The sequence below is a fragment of the Pagrus pagrus genome (genome assembly GCF_965226575.1).
Source record: "Pagrus pagrus genome assembly, chromosome: 13".
Classification (NCBI taxonomy): domain Eukaryota; kingdom Metazoa; phylum Chordata; class Actinopteri; order Spariformes; family Sparidae; genus Pagrus; species Pagrus pagrus.
This window is the reverse complement of record NC_140197.1, coordinates 10,999,674-11,026,585: the sequence shown is the minus strand read 5'-3', so window position 1 is coordinate 11,026,585 and position 26,912 is coordinate 10,999,674. Positions and strand designations below refer to the sequence as shown.

Sequence of the window (26,912 nt, the reverse complement as noted above, 5' to 3'; positions counted from 1 at the left end):
AACATTCCAAGAAGAATATTGCCTTAAGTGTAGGGCTGGACAATGTGTGTGATGAGACTATATACTGTCTTAGATTATGGATATGGTTATATTGTTGTATGTATAGGTGACTCCTCTGGGGATGCATTGTCCACCAATCCTGAAACATTGTAAGTAAAATCTGGCTCATTGGGTTCGTTGCCACAGAAGACAAATAGAAAGTCCTTGTTCATGAACGTTTCTACCATGTCTTCCAGCATTTTTTCACGGCGGAGTTGGTCCAGTCTGTGAAAAGTAGTTGCCAAGTACGACACATGCTGATGATAGCCAGGGGTCTCCCAATTATGGTTCAGAGCCACAGATCTGGAAAGGTACTTTATCCACAAAGAAGCCACTTCAAAATTACCTTTGATAAAACAGCTAGGTGCTCTGTGGAGCAGACCTGCGTGCACAACCGAGCGATCAAATGTAATTAATGGTAAAAGCAGTGCGACTCCGTGCTATGCGCTGAAATTTAGAGAATTTTTCAACTTCTAAAAATTGCTAGAAAAATGAGACGTGCGATGCAAGAGAGGAGTGCACGCCGGGCATGCTGTATCATTGCAGAGCAACAAAAAACAAACAAGAAAGAACCTGTAATTATGTATGAAGTGTGCCTGCAGGGACGGGGCGAAGCTGCGCCCAAACTCAGTTTGAGCATGCAGAGAGTCTCCTCACACCGTGACATCATCTAATATTACCCACATTATACCAACATCACTGATGATTGTTTATCAAAAAAATAATTATATTTTGAAAAAGAACCAATCATCATTCCTACAAGATTGTCTCAAAAAAAAAAAAGGTTTGACATTTGAGTTTGTTCCTCAGTCCTAGCATTGACGAGGTGTTTTTGAGGAGATATGTAATGTGTTTCGCTGTATAGCCTAAAAACATCATGATATTATTTTAAGGCCGTATTGCCCAGCCCTACTCAAATGATTTATTAACTATCTCTGAAATGTAGATTTGATTGATCGAAATCTTTTTATTTATTGCGAGACCTTAAAAAAACAAACCAACAAAAGACTATTCTTTTGTTCTTCTTGCATATGAAAACAGGCAAATTCTAATAGCATGTTTGAAAAGGAGTGGGAAAGGTGTGAACCTATCTGATCCAACCCCCTCTAGAGAATCCACTCTGTTATTCCATCATGGTAACATTCGATGAAGTGCTGTCTATCATTTGTCCCAAATACACCAATTAAAGCCACATATTAAGTGTAATTTGCTACTTTGCTGTTCTCCTTCCCGTATCCCTGTTCTTGTCTTGTCATCACTCCGCTCTCTTCCCATTAGCACACTTTATTACACTGTTTACACATTCAGGTCCCATGTCTAAACACATACGTGGATACTATGAGATGCATACGTGTGCAAACACATGCACACACGACAAATATCACACTCCCCCCACACACACATTTACAACGTGTATCCCGAGTGTGCACGCAGCACCGCTACAATATTTGAGTATTTCTGCCACGGGGCCATATGGGGCATGTTATCATTCTCCATATAGATCGCTCCTCTACAAATCCAATAAGTACATTGCACCACAGTAATTGCTAAGGAGTGTAATTCATGACTAATTCATGTCAGGGTTAATTTATTAAAAATGACTTATCAATTTTTCACACAACTCCTCCATTATTCAAACCAGAACATGCGCTAAAACGTATCTGTGTCAGGCCATGGAGTTAGCATGGCAAGTGTTTGTCTGCGTGTGTGTGTGCGTGTGTGTGTGCACGCGTGTGCGTCTGTGATCGTGTGTATGCGTGTGTATGTCAGCTGTTCTGATTTACAAAGGCGAGAATTTGCCTCAAATAAAGAAAAAAATATAAAGGAACAATCGGACTGAAGTGTCTGCAGAAATGCGAGGCAGTTATCAAAGGGGATGTTGTTACTGTAGATTTGATTGTAGACTCCAACAGGCGTCCGGTCAGTGTCACTCGCTCTCGCTCGCCAGGTGGAGACAGCTGCTGCTGCTGTTTGAATCTTAATCCACCTGCTGTACAGTACAGCGGAGATACTCTCCTCTAACTTGAGCTGGAAACTGACGTGTTCAACAGGATATCCAAACAAGGAGTTCAGTGGGTGGATGCGTGTCCTTTACTGTATGTGCATGTGTGCAAGGCATTCTTAGCATGACACATACAGTACAGTAGGTGAATATAGAGCGCAGGTTTGTGCTCACATGTTTATTTGTGTTTCTGTCACATTAAAGAAGGCAGGGAAGGTGACTGTCTGTCATCCACCTTTGAGCAAGGCACTTAAAAAATGTGGTTTTCTGAACTTGATTTGATTTTTTTCTTCTATGATGAAATCTCCTTAAGACACATAGATCTGCACATATTTTCCATAACAAGCCAAAACTTTTATTACATTTATTTATGGCCAGTTTGATAAACACCTTGTTTCTTTACGCAAGAGGGATGTCAGATGTGTCACCTAAAACTAGTTTAGGTGAACAGGGGAGCTCAAACCTAATAGTCATTTAAGAATCTCAATATTGAAGCCAATCATGTGTATCCAGTTATTTCACTTTATTTATTTTTTTCTCCATACAATCAAGCAAGACGGCATTGACAGCAACAGACAGGAAACCAAAAAAAGACAAAAAAACAAAAAACTAAAAGCCAGAAGAAAAACCCAAACAGAGATAAATATTAGACAGCTAGACAATTATATTACATGAAGCTTGAATATTCTAATGACAAAACGTGCCTGTCATATAGCAGTGGACTGTTTCTTGTACACATACATAGTATGACTATATTGGGGGAAAAATGTAAAAACTACAACTACAGCTGAACAGTACAGGAAATGTATGGAAGTTATTTTGGCCTCTGGGGAAAAAAATGAAATATAAGAGATTAGAATCAGGTTAACTCACGTAAATAATTTGACATTAAATTGCTGGGAAGGACAGGTAACACTTTATAATGACCATCATTAATAAATCTTGAGTTTTTAGTTAATTAAACTTAGGTAATAGTTATTTCACTGTTTTCAAATAATTAAACCCTTTATAAATAATGAATTTAGTAATTGTGCACATTTAAAAACATCTGTTGTAACTCCAAATAATGAAGATGCACCATGACTTTCTTGATAAAAAAGGGGGGACAGGCAGCCTTCCACCTAATTAGGACTCATTGTCACGCTAACACTGAAGTAAACGCTATTGCATAGACTGATAATGTGTTCAGTTTACATGGCACTGATACAGGAAGTTCAGAGGAGGTGACGGACAGCGGACGTGGTCACATGGATGGAAGTGTAAACACACAGTGTGATGGGAGAACAGGGACGAGAGCGCTGCAGTCTCGTAGTAATATGTCCCATCCCCTCCCTCTTTTTCTTTGAATCCCACCTCTCCCTCTGTCTCTCTCTCCCTCCCACCCTCTGCGAGATTACCGTTACCATAGTAACACAGCAGATTGGCTTGGAAGTCACAGTGGTTGTGGGTGCCATGGCAACACACATATGCTTGTGTTTCGCTCTGCCGACGTGTGTAGGATGCACACACTCACGTAGACACACAAAGGCCCCACATTGTTGCACGTAACAATGGCTCGCTCAGTAAAGATTAAAGCGGGGGGGCTCTGCATCAAGTCATTTTGTAAATGGCTTATGATTTATGCAGCAGATTCTGTGCACTTTGTATCAGTGCCAAGGCTCTACAGGATGGGGCGGTTAGCTGGACACATGGGGCCTGCATGAGACGGTATGATGCTGGATGATTCTGCTCATCACAGCCCATTGGAAATATCAATATTTAATACTTTCTAGGAAATAGAATAAGGAAGCTGGCATTAGAATAATTGCTGGATTATTACATAAGTCAATCTGTTCTGTAGATAGATAGATACATACATACATACATACATACATACATACATATGTAGATGTATACAGCACATACAGTGCATACTAAAATAGGCTATGTTCACATAGCAGGCAAATCCGTTTGTTTCTCAAATCAAATCTGAAACATGTAGTGTCCAAACTATTATCTGCAAGGGATCAGATCAGATTTTTGGGTCCAGACTTCACCAACATATCTGCATGGGTTGCTCTGGTAACGCCAAAGGCGTCCATAACTCATGCATGAAAAATCATCTTGCTTTCCAAACCATCACTAGTCAAGTCGCAGAGCAGACAGTTTATTTCGGTGTGACTCCACAGACTGTTCTCTGTGTTGTCTTCAGACCGCTCCGCTCGCAGCAGCCTTGACTCTGCTCGGTTGCACGGATGTACTTCCGTCTCTCTGGATTTGACGACCCCGTTATGTGTCGCTTTGAAATCCAGTATGAGCAGCAAGAGCATGCAGACTGAGACGCATCTGTAGAAATGCAGCCTCCACCTCAAACCACCTCCAAATGTGATTTTGGATCCAATTTGCAATCTTTTGTTTTTTTGTTTTTTTTTGCTGTCCAGACTTTCTAAAATCCATCTGGATATGCCACAGAATTTGGCTGGTAGTGTGAACATAGCCATAGATACTAGAGTTGGGCGACCATCATCGGCCTAGCTTCTTAGCTTTCTAGCTACCTAGCTTAGCTTTCTCGGTATACTGTAGCTAGCCAGCTTTGTTTAAATGGACGATGCCATCATTGATTGACGATGGCTAACAGCCATCAACTGCTAATCTCTGACCAACGTAACATCCAGATTTAAAAAGCTCCCCACCAGAGATGCATCTCAGCCATGCTTTTAAACCCGGCACAGTGATGTATGTCGGTGGTAACGGGAGATAGTTTCCTCTGCAGGGTCAAACAGTTGGAGATTTATGTCAGAGCAACTGTGGGAAACTGCAGCGGCTACAGTGGTGAGCTAATACACAACTGCTGCCTCACAACAACACTGAGGGGAAACGCTGCCTCAAACTCGAAGCTTCTTTCAGTTCTTTTCTCTTTTTTTAAGCTTTGCTTTTGTTATTTTCATGAAAATTAGAAGAGAAAACAATCGTTGACAAAGATTTGACAATACCCTCCCCTCTCCCACTAACTGCCAGCAACAACTCAATTAGACAATATCACAACAGAAGAAAATCCACACCCCTAAAGCAAAACAAAATACAGAAACGTAAAATGAAGAAAAGGTGATATGTCTGATGTTAGCGTGGAGTTAACAGGGATAATTGAGAGTGAGTTTGACTTGAGGAGTGAGAGAGAAGAGAGAAATAGATAGCTCCTAGATGAAATTAAATGTCTCTACCTTGCTTTGTTGCATATATCAAATCTTTTCAGGATTCAAGCAGCTCATTAAATCTCTCAGCCAGTTTATAGGATAAGTTGCATTTGGCTATTAGAGTGGAGAAGACTGGTGTATCTGTTTGAGAGGCCAAGGAAAACAATGATTGTTGTTCTAAAGATACAATATTTAACATTTCTGCATTAAAATGTCCAAAATGGACAAGACCTTTAGTCTATGTTTTTGTCGAGTTGTGTATTTACAGTATTCTAAACCTTTCCGACATTGTTTCCAACAGAGAAACTCAAATTTTATTAAAGGTAACGGTGTGATCCATTTGATCGTCTGTCACTATAACTCCAGGGAGTCAAACATTGACTTGAGCTTGAGCTTATTGATCCGTTCTGGCTAAAATTTCTGACAGGTTTAAAGTTTTAGACTTAGAGTGCAGCAGTGAGGTGTTGGGTAAGGTTAAGGTACAGCTGCAGTGAGGTTGAGCATCGTCGCTCTCTCTCCTGAGAAACACGATGGTTTAAGACAAACTGATTCTGCTGGTGATCATGTGACCTGATACATGACCCAGTCCGCTGTTTACACACCCCGTCAGCACACTGGCACCGAGCCAGTCCTCTACACACACGGTTACATACACACTCATGCACCTTCTTTTGTCATTTATATATTCATCTACATATATATGGTGTGCATGGTTTTGAGGCTGAGTGTTTCCATGGAAACAGTCGGAGAGATAGGAAGAGAGGGAGAGAGTAAAGGGTGAGGGAGGGAAAGAGTTAAGAGATTGTGTGTGTGTGTGTGTGTGTGTGTGTGTGTGTGTGTGTGTGTGTGAGAGGGAGAGAGAGAGAGAGAGAGAGAAAGAGAGAGAGAGATAGTGTGTGTGTTTATGTGTGTGTGGGATGACAGTGAAGTGATTTGAGTTCACCTGACATAAACATTCCTGTTCTCATATACACACACTTACACACTCCCACGCACATTCACCATAATCACTGCAAGAGAATACAGTGTTGAGTGTCTTCGTGTGCGTGTGTGTGTGTGTGTGTGTGTGTGTGTGTGTGTGTGTGTGTGTGTGTGTGTGCGTGCGCATGTGTGTTTGTTGTGTTTAGTTGAAGGGAGGTGAAATGATTTCACCTGACAGAAACAATGCTGCTTTCTCTCGGTTTCTCCTTCTCCGCCACACAGAAACACCGACTGAGGCAGACACGCAGAGAGCCAGACACACACCAACACACAGTGATCTAACAAGCTGCTGTTGGTGTTTCATATTGTACTTTTTGTTACGTTTAGACACAAACCGCATTAGTCATTTTTTTGTGCCTCCTGTCTTGGTCCCTCGCTCCAGGGCTCGCTGTACGATTTGTCAGTGAAACACAACCAGACTTAATGCAAAAATTGCATTAAGTGATGTGACCAAAAGTTTTTATCTAGTCAGCCATGTGTCCAGCTTAATCATTTGTTGTGGGGCTCCTTGCCACCCTTAATGATAATTTCAGAAAAGTAAAAGATGTGTGCCTCTTGCCAAATTAATAACATTTTTGTTTTCAAAAGTTCATATTTTTTCATTTGTATTTGATTTTTTTGGGGAAAAAAATGTATTTGCTAACTTAAAGCGAAAAATTGATTGCAATTGCTATTCAACTTTTCTATCACTGCTTCTGCTGTCGATGAGACAGTGCTAGCAACATTGCTACCATGCAGCCTGGCTACTGTCCAAGGGGGCAAACACATGTCCACATGGAAAGAGACTTTGACACAACAGCCTTCTCTATCAGTAGGATTCCTTTTCTTTTCGTTTCCACAGTTACAGTATTCTTTTTGGTCCCCCAGTTTTATGGGGATAGCGACCAGGGAAAACAATGCCTCTTCCCCTTTTGGCTGCACAATAAGTTAACATAAGATAAGATAAGAAGTACCTTACTGAGCCCCTGTAGGGGAAATCCGATGTCAGATGTCGATGTCAGACACGCTTCACTTGTGCTGTAATGAAGCTGTTTTAGCAGGAAAAATTGACCAAAACGTTTTGTGGACTGCCAGACGTACGATCAAGAAAATTAATTTTCACATGAGAGTGGTATCAAGCTTATTCCCCAAAATGTCAAACTATTCCTTTAAGCAAGAACAGATTGAACCTGAGATGATTGGAGAGATAATTGCTGAACTTAATTTCCCCTCAGTCTCATCTAAAAATCATCACTGCTGTTTTGCTCAAACGTCTGTCTGCAACTGATGACTAATGTATATTCATCTATTTATTTAAAAAAAACATTTGCTGATAGCTGTTTCCTGGCAGATGATGAATTTGTGTCATGCCAGTGGGTTTGTCTGAGGAGATAAATGCCTAAAAACAAATTGATACACAATGAAACTTTAATAGTCATGAGTCATTGAACGAGAAATGATATAAATGTTTTTAGGGCAAATACAACATTTGAGAGCTGCCACTGACAAAGTGATGTATTCCTCAACAAGTCTCTTTGTCTGTCTCTCCTCCATGTTTCCCTCTACAGGTACCTGATGAATGTGACGTTTGAGGGGCGTAATCTGTCGTTCAGCGAGGATGGATACCAGATGCACCCCAAGCTGGTCATCATTCTGCTCAACAAGGAGAGACAGTGGGACAGGGTGAGCAAGAGAAAAAGAGATGTGTGCAGCGACTGTATAGTCATGTCGCTGGTCATAAAACGGTCATGGCTATAATGTGTAAACCGTGAATCAAAGACAGGGTGATAGCAATGCTACTGAGTTAGCTGTGTCTTGATGGGTTCATCTGTCTGTCTGTCTAAATATCTTACCATCTGATTTTCACTTTTAAGCCTTAAGCTTTATAGGCGCTGCGCTGATTAGATATTATCAACTCAGCGAAGGTGCCTTTGAGCAATACACTGCAGCACCGGCTCCAGAGTGGTGAAGTCATAGAATTGCTGTAGAATCTGCTCTTTTTGAAAGTTTGGGAAGCTATTACATACTACCCGTCATTTATTTTGTATTTTTATTACAAAATCATCCTTCAGTTTGCCGATGCTGCCCTCAGTCCACTAAAAAGGATTTATTTTTTCACTAGGTTTTATGGAAAAGTGTCTGTCATCATGATGACTATGAGCTGCTGTCTACCTCAGAGCAAGTCATTGTATAAATATCAACAGTGCCTATGCAAAACTGGGTTCATCTAAGTTTTCATCCTAATGTTACTGAAGCAAAGATTGCTAGCTAGTTATTTAAGTATTACCAAACATTTCTACGCACACATTCATGTAAACAACATTAACAAATCTCACCTATTCTACAGTCATCTGCCATCACATCCCTTTGAAAGTCCCAGTGTTCAAGTTTCAAGGTGGTTTACTTATCATTATACAACACAGGGTTGCATAACAAGATAGGAGTTTTTAGCTCCTTCATGCTTCATAAACACAGAACATATATGTAGGTGTTTATAAACACATTTTAAAAAACACATACGTCATACATCAGGGTATAATTCTGTAGTGCAGTTTCTCAAATGTGCATCTGGGTGAATGTAAAAAGCAGCAACAAGATGTTGATGATAAAATGGTCAGCATCCTCACATTAAGAGTTCAACATCAGCTCAACACTGTCCATCAACTGTGAAAGCATGTGTGCATCAGTGATGTAAACACAATCCACCTCTCCTCATCCTGCACCCTGTCGACTCAGACCCAGCTCCGCCTGCTTAAAAAACAGCTTAACCTGGGATAGAGTAACTTGTTGAATTACAGAAGTAGCAACCAAAAACGATAAAGACAAGACAATTAAGTTAAGATACTGAAGTGTCCTGGGACTTGGAATACATTTTAGAAACAGACTTAGAAACATAACGAACTAAGGTTCTAACATAAAGAACTGAGGTTCACAAAATAGTCACTAGGCACAGGACATTTCAGTGTAATTCATTGATTATAAAATGGCTTTTAAATTATAAAAATGGCTTTTTAAAATTTGAATGTTGAAAACAGTTTCAGCATTACAGACTACACAGAATAACCCAGGCCATAGGTAGATTGAAATGATGAATGTGACACATTTAAAAACACCAACTTCAATCAATTGCCTTAAACCTGCATTGTTTATAATGGCCAGCAGGGGACGAGTTTCAAAAAGAAATCAGAATGTATGTAAGCTTATGAAAAAATGACCCTACTTCTCACTTGATTTATTACCTCAATAAACAGTTTTCTAAGAAGTTTATCTTAATTGTTAATTTCAAGTCTCTTCATATACAGCATGGTATATGATATATATATATGGGATATATGATATGATAAACAGGGTATGTTTAGGTGTGGCTACCTTGTGATTTACACGTCGCTAACACGTCGGGTCCTCAGGTTCTCAGATGGATGCAGTCAGTATCCTCCCTAGCTCCCTCTCGTTCACATATGGTCACTTCTGGCTGCAAAAAGTCAAGATGGCGATGGCCATAATGCCAAACTCGATGCTTCAAACCACTGGGTGATGTCACAATTGGTTATCACTTGTGTTCAAATAAGTCACAAAATAAAGCTACAAAATAATATGGGCTTGAGTGGCTTCCTCATGTGAATGTGTGAAAACCAAACTTCAGTCAAACTTTATATGTTACTCAGCCATCTTTCTGTGAAGGTTAAAACCTTCTATTGTGCAGATGGAGAAATTGATAAAACTTCTCTGAGTCCAGCTGGAAGAGAAGGTGGTAGAGCCGATAGGGCAACAACGATCCTGAGTCACACTCTGAACCAACAACCTTAAATGAACCTGACGCTCTCCGCCACCTGCACAGTGACCAGCATGCATCTGTGTTTCCTGATGCTCAGCCTCTATTGTATCTGTGTCCTGCAGTCTGACTCCTTTGACTCGCCCTATTCTTTATTCTCAGTGTTTCTCCCTTTCTTCTGCCTCTCTAATCTATATTCTGTCCTCTGATCAGAGAACAAGGTGAATCGCTCCCCTCCTGTCTCCCCTCTCTCTCTCCCTCTCTTCTTTCTCTCTCTTTCTCCCCTTGCAGCCTGCACCACCCCGTCTCTGTCCTCCTCCTCCTCCCGCTCCCTTGCTCATGTTTAATTCTTAGCTTGACTTCCAGCTGAACCACTTTTCTTGGTTCCTAATGAGTTCCAGCTCCTACAACCATCCTTCCACTGCACCTTTGAAGTAGTGTGAAGACTCTGTAGTGTCCAGTCCAGTTTACTCCCCTCCAGGCTGATTTTAACCCTGTTCTCTCCACCTCCCTCCCTCTTCCTCTCTTTCCCTCCATCCCTGTCTGTCTCTATCACTTACTGACGCTCACTCTTTTTTATGTCCAGAGGAAGGCTGTATTGTGCCCCAGAGATACACAGTGTTAGCTTGTCCACTCCAGGCAGCCTTGGCAAGTTTGCGTTCCCTGGAGTGCGCTGAGTGTGTTTGTGTGTACATTTACATATTTAACGAGTGTGCAAACCTGACTCTACACACTCGGCTCCCTGTCCTGCCCTCTTTCCAATTATCTCACGTCCACTTAGCTGATGATCCATATCCATTTCCGCCCACATCTTTTCCTCAGTTAAAGTGGCCTACTGGGCACTTCTAGAGGAGAGCGCATAGGCAGAATCTCCAGGTATGGTTCCATGTGACTGGAGGGGAAATTGACTAATTGATGACGCTCATTCGGTGGAGTAGAGCCACAAGGGCTGGAGGGCCCTCCAGACTTACAGCTGGACACTCCTCTGCAGAAGAGCCAGCATTTTGCATCTGAATGAGCTCCATCTCCAGCACTCATGTGACTCTTTTGCACCATTGCTAGTCAAGTTTCTCCCTGTTTTCTCTTTAGCTCAATCTCAGTCTTTTCTGTCTCACTTCATGTATTCCCATTTGTTTGTCCATATCTCAATGCACCATGCCACCACTCTTTGTTATGTCCTTCTCTCTCTTATTAATCTTTCCATCCACCTCCTCTGTCTCACTCTTTCTCTCCCCACCCTCTCCTCTTGATCTGAATTCTGCTCTTTCCCCCGTTCCAGTCTCGTCCTTCATGTTAACCTTGCTCTCATTCTCTTCTCTGGGTCCCTCTCCTCTCCTCTCCTCTCCTCTCCTCGCCTCTCCTCTCCTCTCCTCTCCTCTCCTCTCCTGTTCATTCATTGCCTCATTGATGTTTTATTGACAGATGGACTAATCACACTTAAGCCAAGAAAACAGGAAATGAGGCTGTTAAACCCTGATCACAGTGTGATGTTTTTGCATGACAAGCATTCAAACTCTACATTGCTGTTAGGTGATGTGTTTCAACTCTGGCCTATTTGCACAGTTTTTTTTTTTTTTTTTTTGATGGATGGGACTCATTGGTCTCTTTTGAATTTTGATTCCTGCCCAGTGATTCATTTCATGAATTTATTTTACTGTTAGCACTGAGCTAATGGGAAACTTGTCCGGATCAGGCCTGTCATGATAATTACATCATCAACTTTTTTAGCTCATCGTACATATCTTTTAGACTTATAACTTGAATGACTTGAACCTTTTTTGTGGACCTCGATATTGCCTGTTGTGTTTACATGTGTGTTTGTTTACATACAACATTACACCAACACCAACATTTTTTACATTTTATTTATGTCGTATTTATTTTTCATATTTTTTCACATTCCAATTCCAGTGTCTGATTATTTATTAGAAAGAATAGAAGTCAAACACACAGTACAGTATGTGTTTGTTAAACATTTGTATTCACACAATGTTTAGTCTTATTCGCCTACTTCCCTCTTCACTCTCTGACTCTCTCCTGGAAGCTATAGTGACAGGTGCCCGAATGAAATGCATTGAACTTGTGGATTTCTCTTGAAACGTTACATATTATATATTTAGAAGTTCATTGCTCTTTGAAAGTGTGTACTTCCACTATTACGCTCTTTTATTATCATTATATTGGTGTAAAAAATCAAAATAAGAAAAAAAAAATAAGAATATAAGCTCCATGACTGCAGTTAACTCACTGGTAAAACAAAACAAAAAACAAACAACCAGAAAGGCAGTGTGATAAAAACAAAATATTAATGACATTTTCAAGGTAGTCTGACTGTGTTTTGTTTGCGGTATGTCTCTGCAGGTGGGTAAATGGGAGAATGGTTCCCTGTCCATGAAGTACCATGTGTGGCCTCGTTATGAACTGTATGGGGGCGCAGCAACCAGGGAAGACGACCACCTGTCCATCGTGACTTTGGAGGAGGCTCCGTTCGTCATCGTGGAAGATGTGGATCCGCTGAGCGGGACCTGCATGAGGAACACCGTGCCCTGCCGGAAACAGATCAAAACACTGTGAGACTCGAAGCTCTGATCTACGTACCAAACCACTGTCAGAAGCTGGGCTAAAAATACTCGAGAAACGAGAACATGAATTAACTTAAACTCAGCACGCATAGATAGAGGCTAGTTATTTCTGTCCATCTGCCACAGTAGATCTACCTACTGCACAGCTGACCAGAGCAGAAATAGGAGGAAAAAAATCTGGCAACTGCCTAAATTTTGCCTGTGAATGATGTTAATTTCCCACGGCAGCTGCACAGAGCCAGAGGTGGAATCAGTTCACACATCATCTGTGTGAGACTGACAGTGCCAGAAATGCCAAATCACGACAACAATTAACAATTCATGCCAGTTCACACAGAAGTGCAGATATGATTAAATAATCATCTGTTTATCTACGCAGTAATCAGACGAAGGAGTCAGGGATCTACATAAAGCGCTGCTGTAAGGGCTTCTGCATTGACATCCTGAAGAAGATCGCCAAGTCGGTCAAGTTCACCTACGACCTTTACCTGGTTACTAATGGCAAACATGGCAAGAAGATCAATGGAACGTGGAACGGCATGGTGGGAGAGGTGAGGAGAGAATTTTGTGTTTGTCTTTCTTTTGGCGCGTCTGACTCTTTCTATATTTGCAGCCCACTCTGTCAGTAATTGTGTGCAGTGTTCGTCACTCAGCCTCAAAGTGGCCAAAACTGAATGCCTCGCCATGCACTAAATGTTCAGTCAGTGGAAAGCTGCCTCTTTGTGTTTGTCGTGATCATGCATGTGTAAATTACATGACGTTCTCATTTGTAGTTTGTTGCCAAAGTTTGAACATAGATTGCAACACCATCTTGTCATTATTGAGTTCGCTGCCATTTGAAAGGTGGTTTTAAGACAAATAGGGTGAATATTGAAGGAAGACTGGTGTATTTGGCAACAAGTCTGGCAAAGGAGAATAACTTCTCTCCAGAAAATGCTCCTATTACACAACAGGCTTTGGTGCACAGAGGAGTTGAAATTGACATTTAAAATGACTCCGAACAAAACAAAACACTAGAAAACAACATGAACAACAGAAAAACTTTTTTTCCCTACAGACTGAGAAGGTGTAGGCTGAAGCTACAGCTTGTTGCACCCACCCTTTATGCAAAACATTCTCTACTTAACATCACAAGCAACATTAGAGAAATTGTTGCTACACTAATGCCGACATTCCGATCAGACTTGTTCATATTCGTCCATTGATTCATTTTTTAACATTTTTCAAACAAAGTGTCACTCATTCTCACAAAAACTGTTCCATAAACTCACACTTTTATCAGCAATACAATGAATTTCTATATTAAACCTGAGCCTTTGTTGCTCAAACATGCGCATTCCTCTCAAATCCTATTGACTTTTTGCTCATTTAAGATACTTTTGAATACTTCAAGGTAGTTATTTATTTTAGAGCCTTTAATTTAATGAACAGTATATATTTACTGGATTTGTATTTGTTTTATGCGTGTTTCCACATACCTCCAAACAGTAGGTAACCTTTGGCTGTACAAGTGAATAATATAAGCTATAAAAGTCCTTAAAGGGTGACACATTACACATTAAAGTGTGTTTACAGGTCTTGGGGACTATTACTGAATGGGAAAAAATTGGTATAAAGCCTTTCGTGGTTCCAGAGGAAGCTGCATGTAATCTGATAAACTGCCTCCAGTGATGTCGCTCAGTGGCTAAGTTGCATTGTGGGTAAAGTAGGCGCCAGTTCTTGAAAAGGAAGAAAAATGTGTGGAATAAAAAAGGTTATATCTCTGGTTCTACTGTATCGATCTGTAACTGCCCATAATGAGTCCCACAGTGTTATAGAAATGCAATGCAGATCAGTTGACTGCTTTTCAAAACCTGGCACATACAAAACCTACAATGCAACTCAATTTACATGCAGTTTCCTCTGGAAAAAACACATATGCAGTACTACTCCCCAAGACCTGTAAACACCCTTTAATTGTTATAATAGGTGGAGGTGCACTTTAATTCTATGGAGTACTGCAACATATTTTCATATTTTTGCTTTGAAATGATTTACATGTGGTTGCCAACATAGTTATCTATCATTCCTTCCAAAAAAATATTTCAGGCACTTTCAATTTCACCTTCACTTGTCACAAATTTTTATTCCAAAAATTGGCTACCTGTTTGCCAAAAATGATACGTTTTGTCTTACTTAATTTCAGAGATAGTTAGTTTGGTAACATTTTTGAAGTTCCAGCTCTGTTACTACATTATACAAACGTTGTTTCAATTTGTATCATCTGCAAATAACTTAAATCTCAAATCAAATTCCCCTTTGAGTTTACATTTAGTCACCTATGTGCTTGGACGCTGACAAAGACAAAGCTACATGCTCATACCCACAAAATAATGTGTAAGTTGTCATCAACATGCAGTGAGTGTGTGCAGTCTGGTTTCTGGTAAGGTTTCATTAAACCTGCCAAGAGGTCATGGAGACTCTTGGAGTTACCTCTTTGGTGTAGGTGAAGAAAGAAAAGATCAGAGGGGAGGCAGAGTTACAGTCTGTGTTCACCCCTCTGCTATATTTAGCCTCCATAGGAGCTGCCCAAAGGGTTCATATCCTCTGAAGTGTGTTTTCATACCTTGAATTATGAGCTTTCCTTTCCGGGTCAACCCTCTGCCCAACAGACCTAACACTTAATGTCAGATGGGCTAAGCACCTCACCCACGGGTGTGCACAGTTCAGTCAGCTGCAACAGTTCACTTTGGGCTCTAAGCATTCCCTAATCGACATTGTTCCCAAGGTAAGGTCGTTGTCAGTTCTCATACTTCAACCTATAAGAACGACCTGCACTCACACTGTCTGACTTTGGCTATTTGTTAATGAAGAAAAAAAAAAAGGCGGGCAAACAGATCGATGGTAGCCCAAAGGTCACAGGTTGAAAACACGCCATGTCGCTCCTTTGTATGGACAGTGAAGTTTGAACAACCTTCAGAAGTCACCACCAAGATTACGTGTCCATTTTGTCCTGAAACTTTTGCTGTTCAATTTACATTAAACTGACCCATTTAATCTATTATATAAAGCTATTTAAGTCGTCCTGCCAGTCAGACGGTGTATTTAGCGGGCACAGAGCTGTGAGTGTGGTCACCTGTAATAAACTCTACGGCCCTGACTAAAAGCGCTGTAATGTGCCGTCTCCTTCTCACCTCCACAGATGAATGGTCATTAAGAGGGGGGGACACTCTTGCACACATGCAGATAAGGGGACACTTATGCATGAATGATCACAGAAATAAGAGAATACATGCATGAATGCAGACACATGGACACAGACAGACTGTTTCCATATGTGCACAGAGAAGACACACACACACACACACACACACACTTCACTGAAGTTGTGCCTTATCTGCTGTATCTGCTGTATCCAACAAAACCGACCCGTGTCCTTCTCCAGTTGGAATGCAGCCAAAACTACAGTATATCTCACATCCTTAATGGACCGACATCTACACTGATGGTGACGCACACACACTCACACACACTCACACACACTTGGACGTGCCTCGGCGCACTCTTGGACACTCACCGAGATCACTGTAGGGCCTTTACGCAATTTGCCACAGCTTGGAAAGACAAAAGATCGAAAAAGGAAAAAAAAAAAATCTATGAACACGGCTTTGAGACGGCCTACATTTTGTCCTAACAGGATTCCGGCAGTCAGTGTCAGATTTCATGGGCTGCATTGACTTGTGCTGCCCCTAATACTCCCAATTTAAAATATTAGAGGCAATACACTTGATTACATGAGTTTGGCCTCGCTGGCAGAGTCACACAAAGACACGAGTGGAGCGCACACACACACACCAGCTGAGACACATACACAAGCGCAGATCCTCGCTCACTCATTCTCAATAACACCCACATGGGTCACTTTCATAACACGTAGAGAACAAGTCGTAGGAGGGAGATGGAGAGAGCGAGCGGAGAGAGAGGAAGTGAGTACACTGCTGGATGGACTCGCTCTCTCTTCCCCGGGGAGACGTTTGCACATTCAGGCACTGAACGCACACACACAAGTGTACATGCACATCGCGCTCTTACATGCTGACAGAACAAACAAGATAGAAAAGTTACAAATGCACACGTATATGTGCATGCACACTCGCTGGCAGACACAAACACTTTGAAAACTGCAGATAATGTGTGGAGTAGATGTGTAATATTCTCCCTGCCTGCCTGTAAAGGTCCACTTCACAGGTAGAGAACAAAGGTTCGCTCCCTTCTCTTTTTCTCTGTCTTTTTCCCTTTATGACTCACTCATATGCACACACACACTCTAACACTGAAGCACATACTGGAGCTTTGACTCACACAGTCACAAACACCTTATTAACTCAGTGAGACAGTCTCGTCCCACTTTACCCCTGTGCTGTAGGCCTCTAAAATTTGGGGCTAAATATACCTGTGCAGAGGTAGTGGCGGAAGGGAGGCAGGTAGAGGAAGGAGAGGCATTGGGGCGGCTATTTCAAGCAGCCATGACCCACTGTGGTAACCCACTTTCTTCCTCCCTCTTTGCCTCCCCTGGTGCGCATCACGAGTGTCCACTCCGAGCGCTGTGTGTGGAAAGTGTGTTGGACCTCCTGTCTCCACCACCAGCGCTCTATCTTTGTCTCCAATGTCTCCATTCTCGTGTGTTTCTTCGCCTCACTTTGCTCATTCTGATTCTTTCCTCACTTTGTTTTAATGTACCCTCTTTCCCTCAACCTGTCCCATCTGCTATCATGTCAGATTTCGTTTCCTCCATTTCCCAAAATGCCTTTTGACAGCTAACAGAGAGAGTGCCTTTGTCAGCTGCCTGCTTTATACATGTTAATGGAGAAGGCAAGAGAAACTGTCAAAGCACTACAAGTTTTTCTCTTTACCTCTAAAAACTGGTGCTAGGTTAGAAAATTGCCTTCTGGACCTCTTCAACAATTTATTCTGTGTAAAGTGATGCATTTAGACAGAGGTTACTGCTCTTGGATTTTAAGTCCTAACATTAAAACTAATATTTACTCTTGATATTTTAGGTTGCTAAAACATTTTAGCCAAAAGTCTCCATCACATTTTATTCATTTATCCAGTGAAACGACAACAGAACCAACAACAAGATGGACAAAGAAATGCAAGGGACGTTGTAAAAAGCTGTTTTTCAGCAGTGTTGAAATGTTTGCACGATGCCCTTTAGTACTGTTAAGATGTCCACCTTTGTCCGTATCAAATTCTCAACAAGAATCACTCACATTTGGAAAGACTACCAGAACAATCACCTTCAAATGGATTGATGGCTGTGATATGCTATTTTTGACTAGAGGCTATTCTTATCTATCTTATTTTGAATTTGTTTTTGGATTTTTTTCCCTGAGGGAAAAAGTTCAAGTTGAAGTTTTAGAACAGATTTTTCCTTTAAAGTGCCCTCCATTCAATTAGCTGCCTATTTTTGTGTCGTCTGATCGTTTGTTTTCTCATTAATTAATTTTTTTTGCGTGAGTTTTCTCTCGACATCATTGAAAATCAGGGCATGCCCTCAATGATTCTTTGAGATTTAGATTTCATTACTGTGCGGTGCTTCAGTGGTTGAGTGATGGATGAGGGATGTTTGAATAATGGATGCTCTTTCTGTTGTCCACCTTCTCTACTAGGTGGTGTTAAAAAACGCCCACATGGCCGTCGGCTCCTTGACCATCAACGAGGAGAGGTCCGAGGTCATTGACTTTTCCGTCCCCTTCATCGAGACGGGCATCAGTGTCATGGTCTCCCGTAGCAACGGCACCGTTTCGCCCTCGGCCTTCTTAGGTGAGGAGCACAGCAACCAGCTGTCAGAGGTTTGGCTCAGAGAAGTGTTGAAGGAGGAACCTGAAGGCTATGTATTTAACATTTTTTGATACTGTAGCTATGAGGCTAAAACAAAAAAAAGGCAATGCTAACGCTCAGTCTTGTAGGATTGTGATGTTTTCTACAGGTTTCTGGGAAGAAAACATTAAAGGTCCCATAATGTAGAAAGTGAGATTTCTTTCTTTTTTTGTTATGAAGCAGGTCTAGGTGCCATATAAATACAGTATCAAAACACTCATTCAACGCAGAAATTCACACAGTCAGTAACCAAAAACTGAGCCTTTAAACAAGCCGTCAGGACTTCTGTAACGTTGTGATGTCACAACTATACAGTCACTGCCCACAGTCATGTCCCCAGATGTGTAGTCATTGCAAAAACACCGTCAGAGCTGATGCGGAAACACGGTGTGCGGTGCCTGCTCAGGCCTGTGGGAGCTGACCAATCAGAGCAGACTGAGCTCTTTGGGATGGGGTTCTTAAAGAGACAGGGCCTAAAATGCTCAGAGTGCAAAGGTAAACATTTGCAGAATAGGTAGGTCAGGTGCAGTTCCAGCCACGTTTGGTACATTGAGCTGCATCATGTGCTGCATGCCACGCCCATTTCCACCAGTAAGAACTTTACTGTAGTCAACTTTAGATCTAATTAAGATATTTTGATTCAGAAACTCCAGATTGATTTTGAAGAATCTTCTGAATGAGTTTAGCAGTTGCTTTAGTTTGATGTTTATTCATCAGCACTCCTGACAGATCAAGTGCCAGATGGATGTTTGTCAGGTCACTTTAGGTTGACATCCATTTTTCCACCTTTAGAAGCCAAACTCAAAGCGATTAAGTGGACACACTGAGTGATTAGAGCCAAGTTTTAATGCATTTGTATGATGAGGAGGCAGACTGGAGTGCATGGTAATGTGGCTAGCTGTTTACTTATTCTCTCTTTGGCTCTCTGTCTCTTTGCCCTCTTATATTTCCCACTCCTACTCCATTTCTCTGACTCTTCCTTCCTCTTCTCAATCTGGCGCTCCACATTTGCATATCTCTCTTGCCCTCTCTCTCTCTCGCTTCATTCTCCCCTCCTCTCTTTCTTTCCGCCGCCCTCGCTCTTTTTTCCCTCTTCTTGCCTCTCCTGATGTCCCTTGTCTCTTCCTCATCCTTTGCCTTCTCACAACCTTTTTGTTTTGACCATCTCTTCTCTTTTCCTAATCTCTGTCTGTCCATGCTCGCCCCCCCCCCCCCCTCACTTGTCTCCCTTCATCTCTCCCTCTTCTCTCTCTCCCCTCCAGAGCCCTTCAGTGCAGATGTGTGGGTGATGATGTTCGTGATGCTGTTGCTGGTGTCAGCAATGGCCGTGTTTATATTCGAGTACTTCAGCCCTGTTGGATACAACCGCTGTCTGGCTGACGGCAGAGGTGAGAGGCCTCAGGTCAACACACACAAACACACACATACACACATATACACACAAACACATCGACACATGCACGGTACCTGTTGTTTGAGGTAATAGATGTAAATTGATGCGACACTTTCTCTTCCAGTCCTCTTGCAGTGTTGCCTTGCTCATCTCTCACTCTTTTCGCTCGGAACACACCAGATGGGAGGGCACACTCAGGTTGAATTTACGAATGAAATGATACATTTGCAACGTTTGCTAAAAGTGATGTATTGCTTTGAAATTAAAGTGAGACTTTTCAGCACTCGACAGTAAATCTGTTTTGTCACAAGTGTGAGGCTATCCAGATTATCTAGATGAAAACAAAGGCTCCTGTCCACTGCCCAAACAAATAATTTATACTGAGCATAAGAAAATCACGGTCATCAGATCAAGGTGACGGCTCAATATTAAGAAAAAATGTCAACACTTATTTGAAGCGCGAAAAGAAATGTCTTTTAAAATATTTAACAAAAATCAAAAGTCCTGCACTTTGTATTCACAAACTGCCCACGTTGACCTCCTCTCTACAATTTCTGTGCAGTGTGCAGTGGTGAAAGAACTGCTCAGGTCCTTTATGTCCTATGTAAAAAATACTTCTTTACAAGTAAATGTCCAGCTTAAAAGTACAGAAGTATTATTTGCAACATTTACTTTGATTTTAGGGGTGTAGCCAGTCGAGGTGTAGCTAGCTTTATCAAGATATTTTATACAGTTGGGTCGTGTAGTCCAGCGGTTCACTAGCTAACAAGCTGATTACACTGAACACATAAACATGCAGCCGGTGCGTGGAGCAGCAGAACACTTGCCCTGTAATCAATGAAACTGGTTACACCAGGTGTAAGAACAGCACCAGATGTGGCAATAGTACACAAATCTTTACTCAAGTAGAAGTACAGATACTTGTGCAAAAAAAGTCTCTGGTAAAAGTACTGATTCAACTTCTTTACTGAGGTAAAAGTAAAAAAAGTATAGGTTATAAGTATAGTATCTCTCTGAAGGACATTTCTACCAGCCATTTCTATGCAAGGCTAACTGAACCTCACCTAATAATATCATTCAATATCTGAGCTGTTAGTAAGCACACCACAAAGACAGTTAATTGTTGAGTCTCATTCCCAGGACGTCTAATACCAACATTTTTGGTTGGTAAAGCCTCCTGAGCACAAATAAGAAAATCCAGTTGGAGGGCTGCAGGATCTATGCAGGGTCATTGCAGACACTAAGACGCCTTTTCTCCCCATTTTAGTCTCCTTCTCTGTCTGTTTCCATCTGGTTACGCCTCAATCAATAATTCCCCTCAAATGCATTAAAACTAAAGTAATGTACCTGTTTTGACAATGTACGTCGAAAGTACAGATATGTGTGTGAAAATGTAGGGATGTAAAAGTAAAAAGTTGTCCGAAAAAACTTCATACCACTGAGCAGCGCATAAGTGGTGCATATGTGCCGTGCTCTACAAGCCTAGAATTAGGCCAGTCTTCTATTTATATTTTCTATGTGAGGTGTTCGCAGCCCTTTTACGTAGAAATGGTCATAAAGTATAAATATTTTGTTAAATTAAATTTCCTGAATACAGGAAATGACTCTAGCTGGCTGTTGGCATTTAATAAGCAGCTGGTGGTTGCTTAGTAACTGTAGTTTACTGTAGCCTGTTGACGTAACCCACATTACACAAACTCAGAGAAAGCACAGTGCTGGATCCAAAAACTGAAGACACAACCCAAGAAACGAAAGCTCACCATCTTATGCCTGTAACTCACACAACCCTACGGCATTCGTGCACTACAGGTGTAGCCAGGAAAAAATCTATTCAACTGCACATCAGCTCCACAAACAATCTGCATATGTGACGTTCAGTGTAGCTAGAGCATAAGGATCAGTGGGTTTAAAGAGAGGGTTTCAAGCAAAAATCTGGGATTGGATAAGAAAGAAGAAAGAGTTATTTTTTTGGACTGAATCACATTTATAACGTTCCCTGGATTGAATAAATGATGTTTGTGGTCTTAACCCAGGCACATTGTAGTATATAAGCACATTTAGGGGGAGACAGGATTGTCTTTTGGTACTGTAAGCAGTGATGATGTTTTCGTGGACACTTCTGACACAAACGCTACGCAAAGCCGATACTAGGAATAATACTTCGTCCTTTTCTTGTTGCATGCCACCTCCCACCATTTTCACTGATGAATAGATTAACGAAATCTGAATGTTTGATTTGGTTTAATTTTCTGGCAGATTCTTGGTTTATGAATAGCGTCTGAATGGGAGAATGTTTAGCAGCCAACTTGAAAGTCCTGGATGTAAGACTACAACCAGCACATGAAAGCAGCAATAGTCCTGGCAATGAAAAAACAATCTGAAATTGGAATTGTGGATCCAAATCAAGCCAAGTGATATCTGTCCACCAAATTTCATCATTCAAAGAGAGATGAAAACATGGAATATGTTCTATCTTTGCTGGTGAAGTCGACAAATTAGCATCCAAACTATGCAGAGAACATGGCGGAGAGCAATTTGGTCCTCCAGAGAAAGAGTGCTCGATGAGTAATGCTCCAACTAGTAATTTGCACCAAACAAGCAGGCACAGCTACAGCTTTGCAGGTTAATGCTCTCTCTCTGAAACAATGCCAGCTTGCACGAATCGTTTTTTGCTGTGCACAAAGACTGACAGAGACACGCACAAACACACCGCGGGCCGCCTCCACATATAGACCAGCCGTCCTCACTGACCCAATGACTTCATTCTCCTCTCCTCCTCCACCTCCTCCTCCGCGCTGCTCTCTTCTTATCATTTACAGGTGTGTCTCACTGCCGGGGTTTTAACACACCTCCAGCGCTGCTTCCTTCACACCGAACAAGCCATTTGCATTCATTTCCATATTTCCCAAAATCACGTGTCAGCTCTGACAGCAAGGGGCTAGAGTCGTGTTAGATCTCCCCAACCCAAAAAGATAAGAAACAAAAAAAAAAAAATCAATGTCTTCCCACAACTCCATCTCTGATGTGGCTATATATAGACAATGGCTATCTTTTTTTCATTCCTCTCATCCTTCATCATGTTGTGGAGAAGATGTACTCCTCCCTAAAGCGCTGCTCTCCTCTGTGTGCCTCCCTGTTTTATCTGCTTGTAGCGCTGTGGGAGTTTGGTATCATGAAGAGTGCAGATCGAAGTTTGGACTCAAAGGATTGGACGCAAGAATGTATCAATGGCATGACTGCAGATTTGTAAAGTCTCTGCCCGATTCATTTAACCAACTTTCTCGCAAACTTCACAAAGGAGATATCTGGCACGATAAAGCCAGTTTGTCCATGAACAAAAGCCCCATACAAGAATGCACGCCCACACGCTCGCACACACACACACACACACACACACACTCACACACATACACATACACATACACGCTCTCTCTCTCTTTCTTTTTCTCTCTCGCACACTCGCACACTCACACATACCCACACAAACATTGTGAACCAACTGCTAATCACAGAATAATAATGGCTGGAATGAACCAGTCTGCTGCCAGCGCACGGATGAATTAAACCTACACAGTTCTTCACTAACATAAATATTTATTACACATTCACATGTGCAATGTATATTCATATAATCAATATAACTTATATAAAACAATAAGAATCCACAGTCAAGCTAGCAGCTCTGTGAGGCTCTACTAAATGCTAGACCATGCTAACCTGATGATGTTTAGCAAGTATCAGGTTCAAGATGAGCCAGACATCCGCAGAATCATCACCGGCAATCGTCACACGATTCAAGCCGATTAGACTTGTGTCCGCCTTGATCCAGACCTGCTCTGATGTCACCTGCACGTGAGCAGCACAATCCTCACGAGATCGAAGCAGCTGCACTTTTTAGAGCGACCTGCCGCACCCGCTCTCCACCGACTGCGATGATGGGATATACCTTGCTGTCACCTGGTCGGTTCTTAGTGTTGACCAAAGGCACAATATTTTGTAGAAAATCTACATTTTCTGTGTAATCGTAATATTTAATTGTAGATTGTACGCTATTAGTATCATTATTTGTTGTGCAATGAACGTTTAATCTGTTAACAAACATATTTTGTGTGGTTGATAACAAAATAACAAGGGTTATCTGGATAGCACTTGTCCAAACAAACAATTGCAAGGCAGACATAAAAGAACAAAGGATAGACTACAATGCCAGTTTCCTTCAGTGACAGACAAAATAAGACTCGGTTCCAAACAATTGTGTTATTCTTTCAATGAAGCGACGCCTGCAAGCAAGTTCAGGCAGACAACTCAAGCTGGGAAAGCAGCCTCACTCTCAACAATCCTCTACTAAACACACCCTCCCAATTTGGCGGTCTATTTAAACAGCAAAAATTGACCAACTCAAGCTGTTTTGCTCATCACTTCCCAATATTTCCATGTAAACATATCTGCAGGGAGTGATGAGGTCAGAACCACGACATCCAAATCAAACCATGTTTTGCTGCTGTATTTAACATTTCAAACGTGAGTTTACTGGCTGAAACAGGTTTGCTGTTGCTTCACAACATTATAACTTGAAGTCCATCTTCATGTAAAAGTTGGGTGATCAAGAACGCATGAGAGATTCCTTCAGCCACAGCTATCCAAACATGGTCTGTGGCCTGCAAATGGATCCAACAAGGTGCAACTATTTCTGTGACTTTGTATATTCTCGTCCAATAAACAAGTTCCTAGCTACTACAGTTGTTGAGGAGAATGCTGCAAGGCTGTTCTGCTGTGAAACTTCACCTGACTTTCCATCGGCATGGGGATGAGTAGATAATGACTGAATCTTTTATGTCTGGGTGACTGTTTCATTTAGCTAAAACACTGCTCAGCTGGAGCCCCGGCAGTTAATGCCAACCAAATGTGAGTCTCACACCGTGGTTTAGAAACCAAGACGGATCTGTCACTTATTATTTAACCATTGCTGTGTCTTTTCAGAGCCTCACGGTCCATCCTTCACCATTGGTAAGGCCATCTGGCTGCTGTGGGGTCTGGTCTTTAACAACTCTGTGCCGGTGCAGAACCCCAAAGGCACTACCAGTAAGATCATGGTGTCGGTGTGGGCCTTCTTTGCTGTCATCTTCCTGGCCTCCTACACTGCCAACCTGGCTGCTTTCATGATCCAGGAGGAATATGTGGACCAGGTGACTGGTCTCTCAGACAAGAAGGTAAGATGGAGGGATCTGTTTGATGTCACGCCACTCCATCTTCTTTTCCTCATCTGTAAAGCAGACATTTTACATGCCTCTCTCTCTTCCACGTTTAGTTCCAGAGCCCCAACGACTTTTCACCTCCATTTCGGTTCGGCACCGTCCCAAATGGGAGCACAGAGAGAAACATCAGGAACAACTATCCAGAAATGCACTCCTACATGACAAAGTTCCATCAGAGAAACGTCAACGAGGCTCTGCAGAGTCTCAAGGCCGGGTGAGAAACTGCACACTGAAGAGCTTCATTGGTTTTCATTGAAAAACCAAATTTACAATTACAATCAAAGCAAAAAGACTTTCATAACAAAATGAAGGATCACATTTATGTTTGAAACTGAAGCTCCTGACAGAATCATAACTGGAGTAAGTACTTTATTATATTAAAAACTGCTCATTTTCAGCCTTTTTTAAATTTATTTTCATACGTTTCCCTCTCACGTATAGTGCTATTTATGCTTTGAGTTGCTGAGTTTGGATTACATCTGCCTTCTCTTGAATATAATGGAACTAGATGACACTCACACGGCTCAAAAAATACATTTGAAAAACTCAACAGCAATGTCTCTTTCTGGAAATCATGACCCTGTTACTCAAGATCATCCACAGACCTTATTGTTAGCAGTTTCAAGTAGGAGCTATTTTCTTCATCTGCTCATGGACAAGAGGCTACTGTAGCTGATTAGGCCAGCTAGCATTACAGCTCAGCTGAGGACAACACCATTGGTGTTTACACCTCACGCTGTCACAAGCATGAGCCTCTCCTCCATGAGTAGACGCACGCTTCCTTCTACACTGTGATTCGTTTGGCGTGTCAGAAGAAAGAAAAAAGTTCCTACATGAGACTGCTCACAACAAGGTACGTGGATTATCTTGAGTAATCCAGGTCAGGATTGCTGGAAAGAGACATTGCTGTTGAGTTTTCAATATCTACACAACTCACACTAAAACAAGCTAGATGGATAAATAGCCCTACAGGTAAGAAGAAAAATATGTATTTTTGATTTGGTGTAAACTGTCCCTTTAATTCGGTTTGAGGGCAGCAGTTATGGTGATTTTTAAGGTAATTAAAAGCACCACAAATGTCAAATGGTGGTCATTATATTGTAGTCACAAGTGTATATTATGGGGACAGTGTTAAATAATCCCGTTTATGTCCTTCCTACTCTTCTTCATGTAAACATATTGTCGCTGAACAACTCCAATAATACTTTCCTCCCCCTCTTCAGTTTTCATCGAGTGAGTCTTTTCGCCAGTCTGCGTGCCAGCTCCAGCCTTTGGCAAACCAAGTGGAAGTCTATTACACTTATCAGCAGCTTAGTGCTATTTAGCAGGTTAATTGGAATGTTGTAGCTGCGATGTCTGACTCCGAAGTGCTAATTAATTGTAACCTATCTCTCTCTCTCTGTCTCCCTCTCTCTCTTTTTCATTAGCAAACTAGATGCTTTCATTTATGATGCGGCCGTGCTGAACTACATGGCTGGCAGGGACGAGGGCTGCAAGCTGGTGACCATTGGCAGCGGCTACATCTTCGCCACCACGGGGTACGGCATCGCCATCCAGAAGGAGTCGCTCTGGAAGAGACATGTGGACCTGGCCATCCTGCAGCTCTTTGGAGACGGTGAGGCCACAGCACGCTGTTTCCCTGCCCTGTTTTATTCATACGTGCTGCTCAGTGTAATGCACTCAATGAACAGAGATGCTGCCATGCATGCAGTTCAGCTGTGCCGATGTGATGAGTTGTTTATTTAATAACTCAAGGATGCCAGATAGTGAGTGAGATGATGACCAGGGAGGAAACACAACATAATGTCTGACACCCTTGAAGCAAAATTAAGAACACGTATAGCTTATTTCAGCTGTGGTCTCATTTGAATGAC

At 41.7% G+C, this 26,912-nt stretch overlaps 1 protein-coding gene across 5 annotated transcripts in view; it reads left to right on the top strand.

Moving 5' to 3' along the window:
* grin2ba (glutamate receptor, ionotropic, N-methyl D-aspartate 2B-a) overlaps positions 1-26,912 on the top strand; it is a 136,699-nt gene that overhangs the window by 92,412 nt on the left and 17,375 nt on the right. For all 5 annotated transcript variants that reach the window (XM_084371551.1, XM_084371552.1, XM_084371549.1 and 2 more), the window contains 8 exons: positions 7,743-7,857; positions 12,308-12,516; positions 12,908-13,079; positions 18,180-18,333; positions 19,653-19,778; positions 24,764-24,993; positions 25,092-25,252; positions 26,466-26,653. In XM_084371551.1, the coding sequence (XP_084227677.1) occupies positions 7,743-7,857; positions 12,308-12,516; positions 12,908-13,079; positions 18,180-18,333; positions 19,653-19,778; positions 24,764-24,993; positions 25,092-25,252; positions 26,466-26,653 (1,355 nt within the window). The remainder of the gene's footprint in view (positions 1-7,742; positions 7,858-12,307; positions 12,517-12,907; positions 13,080-18,179; positions 18,334-19,652; positions 19,779-24,763; positions 24,994-25,091; positions 25,253-26,465; positions 26,654-26,912) is intronic.